Genomic DNA, 7,823 nt, shown 5'->3' with positions numbered 1-7,823 from the left:
CGTGTTTGTTTTATACCCTACAAATTTCCTAACTCCAAAATCCAAAAGAGAAATCCATCGGTACTAACACTGTAAATTATTGGTGTATACAGAGTATATCACCAACAATAACACAGTATATCAGCCGATACATTTAACAGAGAGTTATATAAAGCAATACAATTTACTTCTTATTTTATCGAATTGACAAAGAACCAATCATTTTTTTATGAACAACTTCTCTTGTGCTTTCTAGGGATTTATTGAAACACCTTCGTATAAGTTGAAATCAGAAAGCTAGAAACTATTATGAATGTTTGAAATCAATGTATCAAATATAGAATTTAAAAAATAAACGGAGTAGCTAAAATTTCAATTATGTTAAAAAATAATTATAATATTAAAAGACAAGTGTGGGAAATTCAAGATTATCAGTTGTTTTAATATATGAGGACCGTTCAGTTATGTTGGGGTTAATTAAATTTGAAATAATTTTGTAAAAATAAGCAAATTGTTTGAAAGATGACTGTAAGTTTGTGGCTTAAACTGTTTCATTGTAGAATATAAAAATAGTAAGTTATAACGCAATAATTTATTTATTTTTTTTTACATTTTTTACATGCTTCTTAACTAACTAATAATAGCGTAGGTCCTTATAGAATTTTAATTACATTGTTTGTGAACTTTCATATCGACATGCCTGGTTAGGCTCTTCTGGCTGAAATCTGGGTTGGCACCTTGGTCGATTTGAGCCTTGAAATACAGAGCAGACTTAGTTTTCTGGATGCAGTGAGCTTCGACCGGTTCACTCTCGGTTCTTCTTGGACTTCCTTTGCAAGTGGGTAGGGGTTGAAGGGAGAAACAGATTTCGCCGTTTTGTTCGGCATAGCGAGTTCTCAGATTCATTCTTGCCTCACCGGATTTTCGGAATCCGACTCTAGCATACAAGGGCATTACTTTGGCGACGCATTCTTGACTGTCTCGTTGTGGTCTCTTGCTCTTTTCCACTTGGTAACTGTCGGTGAATTTGCGTGGATCAGATACAACGCAGTCAGCAGGAACGGTGAAGTCTTCGTATTTGTCGTTACTGAATTTACCGCACAATCCTCTGTTGGAATCGCGCAATTTACCGCCGGTTGATGTTACTTTGATACGTTTTCCATCGTAGATCGTATAGAAGGCACCTTGGATTTCAACTTTTACTTCTCCGTTGCGTAAAGCGTAGATTTGCACAAAACCGTTGTATAAATCATAGCTCTGCTTGTCGGTGAATTGTATTTGTTTACCATCGATGTACACAGTAGCGGCTGGATCAGAACCAGATCTCTTACGTTGACGAGATTGTTCGCATTTCAAGTTAATCTCAACTGTTTTTCCCTCGCTTTCTTCATGGTTGAAGGTGATCATTACTTCTTTAGTGTCTTCGGATGCTTGACGTACAAGAATGGCATAGTTTTCTTGTTGGTCTTTCAGTTGCTCGAAAACAGACGGTTGTTTTGGTTGATCTCTTCTACGAGCTTCCTGGGGAATGTATTGAACAGCAACAGTCCAATCATTTCCGAGAGACAGAGGATAGGTGTTGTTGCTGAAGGTCTGAATAGCGGATTGGTCGATGACGCAGGTTGCTGTAAATAAAACATGAAAATTAGTTTAAACGTGGTGGTGAAATAATGTTTAGGACATACGTCTGTGTAATTGCCATCCTTGGAGGACACCAACCAATCGAGATTTAACGTGGAACACAGGATGTGGCACCAAAAGGGCTTTAGCGTAGTCGCTGCCAAGGGAGACGTTGTAAATGGTAGTTCTTTCATCGCCACTAGCAATGCTAACGTTTACTCTTCTTAATTCCTCAGGCTCGTATCTTACCTCCACCTGAATGTTGTTCTTTTGATCATCAATACTTTCAATTTTGGTTTCTGGGTAATAATACACTTTAAATCCTTCATATACTGATTTAACGATATCAGAGTATTTCCTATCGATGTTATTGTATTGCCATTTGCATTGAATGACGTCCATGTAGTTTGCTTCGATGGTCATATTTTGACAAGCCGGGAGTTGGAAGTTCCCTTCTTTCATTTGACGTTTGCATACGTTGTACAGTGGTTTCTGGGTAACTCTGTCTTTACGTTGTTGGCTTCTCTTAAAGTTCACCTTGCCTGATACTTGAGCTGCGTCATTTTCGTTTGGACCGCACTGCATACGCATTTCATACTTAGCCTCTGGAGCATTTTTCAAAGAGTCAGTCAGATCCAAACCGTTGGTGTTCGGTATATTAGCTTTAACATCCAAAGAACATTGTTTCTCGCTATCGCCATTTCCTGTATAGTAAATCATCGTCCTAGATTTAGAATCTACGTTGCTCTTGCAGAAAGTCACTCCACAGCCGTGTTGGCGTTTCTTATCACCATCAAATTCCATCCATACCTCATACGCATGAGACTGGCCGTTGTTAATACCAGCTTCAACATATTTAAGCAAGTTTTCTTGACGTTTCTTGGGTTCACCTTGACATTTCTGGTTCAACTGGCTGTAGCTGAGGAAATCTTCTTGTTCCTTCTTCTCTGGTTGTTCTTTGTATTGTTTCTTGTGGGAGAAACGTAAGGTAACTTTCTTGGTGGACGATTGGTTTGGCACATAAGCGACCGACATTTCAGTCTGTGTGAGAGAAGAACGATCCCAAACCCATTTCAACAAAGTTTTCATATCTCCGGCTTTGTACATGTGGAGGAGATCTCCTAGATTGACGGATTGTACGGGATGATGACCCCAAGCACGGAAGGTCATGCCAGTTTGGCTTTTACCGAATTGAGTATCGAAATATCTACTTTGACTTTCTTTCGGTGGGATAATTTGTGTGTTGGGTCTTAGTGATACCGGACTGGTGCTCATCAAGTCGCCTTTGGATGTGTAAGGCCATGTGCTGTAATGCAACAGACGGGCATCCTTGTCTGGGTTTTGGACTTCGCATTCGACGGTGGCTTCGCCTTCTTTAACATCGATGTCGACATCAGCCGAAAGAGGTAGATGAGCTTGTACGTTTCTGTCGAAACCGGCAATGTATATTTGGTGGTCGCAAGGTGTGACGAATGACAAATGGCTCTGATCCTTAACGCTGAACGTAAAGGCGCTGCTAATTTTGACTTTGATCTTATCAGGTCTGCTCAGTTTTTGTCCATCTGAAATCTGGGGAGTAGCTCTAGCTTCGATTTTACCGGCCCATCTGACTAACACCGGTTTGTCGGAGGTGTACAAGAACGGAAGACCCATTTCGGTGGGGACAGAAAGAGCGAGATCCTTGATTTGTCTCAGTTTGGTGTAGCTGAATTCTTTTCCTTTGCTGTAAGTGTCTTCGTATTCACGAATGGCTAAAAATTAATGAGATTTTTGTTGAAATAATGATATTGTTGTAATAATTACTCGTGAATACCTTGAGGTAAGTTGTCGATGCTTCGGTTGTCGTATGACCACATGCTTTGAAGTCCAGCGATTTCAGCGTAGATATAGTTCTCCAATTGTTCGCGTTCCTCCTTGAAGTAGTTCATTTGTTGGGCGATATTGGCACTAGACCATTTACTATCGCCATCTCGTTCTTGGGATCTCAATTTCTTTGCTTGCTTGGACCCGCTGGTTTTTTCATAGAGGACATCGAACAATTCCTTGATGCTGGAGGTCATGGCTTTGAAGTCGTAGTATTGTTGAGGGATCTCGTTGACGTGTCCGCGGGCGTAAGCTTTCATTGCTTTGGGCCAATAACTATCAGGGCTACCGATTTCCACAAAGTCATGATGGAATTCGGAGTCCATTTCCGGTATGACGTAATCGCGGAAATTGATGTGACTCTTATCTGCTCCGTAAAGTTTGTCGTTCAACAGAGGTACAGCGGTCTGAGCAGCATCTCGTCTAATTGAAAATGATCATATATATAGTTAAATATAGTGAGAGTGGAAAGACTAAATATAACTTACAGATTATGACGGCTGCGTGATTCCAAACGAGAAGCTGATTCGATGGCGGATTTGACGGCGGCATTCAACTGTTCCTGGTATTCGATGTGAGTGTTTTCTGCCATACTTTGAAGTCGTTCGGATAAGACTTGTGGATCTCTGAACAAAACGTAGGCAGCGCTGATTCTGACGTCGGGAAGTTCTCCGGCGTTCTGATAGATCTTATATAAGACGGGAAGGGCAGCATTACGTTGGCTACGAGCCAACCTCCTCAAGCAGGAAACCATCAGCATCCGTTGGAACTGAGAGCATTGTTTCGTGCCCTCCAAGTATGGTTTAAATGCGGATAAGATATCTCTGTCACCGATGTCTCCTAAAGCAGTGATGAACAGGTGGATTTTGTTTGATTGACCTTCGGAAATCGCCCGATCAAGTTGCTGCTTGTAATAAGGAATGACGGTCTCTCTGACATATTTACGACCCTCTCTACTGTTGAAGCTTCCAAAACTGTGTACAGGGTACTGACTGTGGGATTCATTTCTATTCATATAGACTCTATACAACAAGTTACAATAAGCCAACACAGCCGTTTGATTCAATTTCTCTTCTTCCATAATTCTGGAGTTCTTCGTGAGTTCAAAGAATTGTTTCATGTAATCTTCGGTAGGTGTACGAACAGACTTAGCCATGGTCGCGACTACATCAGCGGCTTCACCTTTGGTGATTTTCTTGGACTCGATCAGTTCCTTAATGTGAAGGAAAGCAGGACCAGTTCCAGATACGGCTAGAGCGTCACGGTACACCTCCCACGTCAAACGATCTTTTCCTTTACCAGACGGACTGTATAATTGTTCAGACACTTGTTTAATTTCGTCCTTATCCATCAACCTCATCAAAGAGGAAAGCATGACGTATTTACTCAGAGTATCTTGTTTTAAGATCTTATCAGGATCCATCAGATTTTCGGCGATATCTTGCGCCATGTTTTGCACGTTTTGTTTAACATCAAAATCTGAACTTTGCTTAACCGATTTTCCGTGATATCCCATGTAGTAAGGAAGGAGTGGTGAACTAGGAGCTTGCTCCAACCTGGGTTTTTGTTGTTGTTGTTGGCTATCTTTAGGATCGTGATTGCCTTCCTGGTGTCTGTGGATATGTTGGGAAATGTGACGACGACTTCTCCTGCCCCATGATGTCTCTTCTTCGCTATCACTACGTTCCTCGCTGGAGTGATACTTCTCCATCCTCTTTTGCTTGGCATCTTTGTTTTGAGAAAAAGGATTGTCGTAGGTGTAGATAAGGTTACCAATATCATTAGGGTTGGATAAATCTTGTGGTTTTTCATCTTGATTCTTAACCTCTCTTAGAGTGACATTCACCATACTGATCACCGAACCTCTTTCTTTGTTATTGAAGGTGGGCCTGATCATAATTTTGTTCACGGTGTAACTGTTTTGAATGGTAAATCTGGAAGGTTTACCGGTCAAAATAGCGCGAGAGTGAGATTGTCTGGTAAGGAATTGTCCCAAGCTATTGGCAGTTGGTTCATGTTCATGGATATCACCAAAACCGTAGTGATACGAAGGTTTTTCTTCGCTGTTGGTGTAGTTCTTGCTTTTGATTACCTCGACTACTCTATCGTTGTCTTGTTGCAAATCGTCTTTACGTACCAACCAAGGTTGAGATTGCAAAATGTACAAGGGCAAAGGATGCATTTTGTAGGTAGTTTCCGTCTCACCGGTAACTGTTTCCTCCATGGTTTTGAAAACTCCATCCAATTTATCTTCAGAAGGGAGATCATTAATTGGACTATCGATGGCATTCTTTCCTCGAACATCCAACTGGTACTGACTGCAAATACTCTTGATTATATTTGCTTCCATGTTACTGACTTCCTTTTCAACAACGATGTTCTTAATAAGACCAGCGCTGTCCATACCAATTTCGAAGGGTTTCCCAGATAGAGCCAGTTGTTTGTAGCTCAATTGAGATTCGGGAACTTCAGTATCCCACCCGTCGCATAAATGGCTATGAATTGGAGCATATTGAGGGTCAGAAATCCGTCCTTGGACTTTGTCGTCAGATCGCTTGCTCAGGTGCAGTTTTGCTTTTAGGAAAATACCGGAATACTGGTCGGAAACTTCATGTAAACTACTGAGAGTTCGTCCGTTGACATCGTAAACATATTCGGTGTTGTCCTTAAAAGCCGGTGTTGAAGCGAGAGCATATCCCACTATAATAGTCAAAAATGCGATGTGTTTACCGAGAAAAAATAGAAGAAAAATAAAAGAAACTTACCCAGGAACAGTAATGCTAGCGGCGACCACATCGTGTCAGTTGATTTGGTACCAACCAGCAAGTGTGAAGAAGCTCCAGCGAAATCTAATATTTATATTGCAATTTCGCTGATCTAGGCATTTCCCTATCTGCATTTGGACTTAATGAATGAAATCCTATTTTCGATTAATCGACATAATGTGCTGATATTTGTTAAATTTTGCTTCGCTTCGTATGGCAACAGGACCACGTGTCAAAGTTGAAGGCGATAACGATTTAGACATGGGGTAAAAATACGTAAATCATTATCAAACCAAAGAATTACGCCTTTACATCATCCGGAATTATTTTTCATTTGAAACGCATCTTTGTGTAAGTATTTTTTTCTTTTGTTTTTACGTCATATTAAAATTCATCCCTATAATTATTATTTTAATCCATAACATTCTATTTATAAATTACGTCCAAACTTCCGAAAATAATTAGATTTCTTAATATTTTTATTTTACCAGAAAGTAGGATGATTTATTTAACAACAGTTAATAAATACAAATTCCTTTAAATATAGTATAATAATTTCCTTCCGTATTTTTTTATTTAGATGACGCTTCAGATTAATAAATTTCACTATTTAATTATGTATTTTTAAGTCAGTGGAAGCCTTTAGGCAATAATTTAATAAATTCTAATTGTAATGCCGTTTTTTAAAATAAAAATACCATATAACTCAACGGTTTTAATTAGTTACCTATGAAATACCAAATATATCCATTCTTTTAATATAAAAAATATAAAAATGATAATTTATTTACCTTTTCTAGTATATTTACGCATTTAAATGAAGGCATCATTTTTCAGACATATTTGGTAAATATTCCCATTTTTATATTATACTGTAATTTCATTAGTGGTCAATACTGTTGAGTATATCAGCTCTATCTCTATACTTCCGCTTCTTTCCTATATATAACTTTAGTTCCAAGTTGTGGTTAAAATATTTAGATCTTGGACGTCATAAGATAAACCTCATATTTAACAGCATAAATACATATAAATATTAATTGATTTGTGTTTAATTGAAAATGTCAGTTCAGGAGCCAAATTCATTTTATTTAAATATGCTATGATGTCTCTTTTCTTTTTTTAGGAAGGATTCGTCTTGTATTGGTCGCCAATAGGAATAAAGTGTTTTTTTTGCAATATCCAATATAAAAAAAACGAAAACAAATTTGCATATCAAATTAAAAAGTGGATATTATTGTACTAAATATTTATTTCATTGATGGGCTCTCTTGATTTTTAATTAAAAATAATACCTACGATACCAAATATCTTTCGTTATAGACTTTTTTATATGTTAACTCATTTTATCATAGTTCAAGAATTTTTCCCAACATCGCATAGTCCAAATTTCTCTCTAAAATGAATAAACACGTTTAATTTGTTTCTTATCAATCGATTATTCATAAACATTTAACATAATTATGTTATTGTACAGGCAAATTATTGCTTTTATATTATAAACATCCGTAATGGGTGATACAATTACACATGAAATAAATCCGCAAAGTGTTCTAAATTGAATCTAATCAGTTTTACCACCCATTATAATTCGGT

The 7,823-nt window shown here is 38.2% G+C and overlaps 1 protein-coding gene across 1 annotated transcript; it reads right to left on the bottom strand.

Moving 5' to 3' along the window:
* Positions 1-556: 556 nt before the first annotated feature.
* LOC143197726 (vitellogenin) lies at positions 557-6,408 on the bottom strand. The gene is made up of 5 exons (XM_076406363.1): positions 6,228-6,408; positions 3,951-6,162; positions 3,413-3,885; positions 1,665-3,350; positions 557-1,604 (listed from the first exon to the last, which is right to left on the bottom strand). Exons 1-5 carry the CDS (start codon positions 6,256-6,258, stop codon positions 643-645), a joined length of 5,364 nt encoding a protein of 1,787 aa, XP_076262478.1. The 5' UTR covers positions 6,259-6,408; the 3' UTR covers positions 557-642.
* Positions 6,409-7,823: the final 1,415 nt, after the last annotated feature.

The sequence above is a fragment of the Rhynchophorus ferrugineus genome, unplaced genomic scaffold (assembly GCF_030347505.1).
Source record: "Rhynchophorus ferrugineus isolate W39M unplaced genomic scaffold, kcgeb_rfMv2 rfM5, whole genome shotgun sequence".
Lineage (NCBI taxonomy): Eukaryota > Metazoa > Arthropoda > Insecta > Coleoptera > Curculionidae > Rhynchophorus > Rhynchophorus ferrugineus.
The sequence above is the reverse complement of the archived record's forward strand: the minus strand, read 5'-3'. Positions and strand labels throughout refer to the sequence as shown.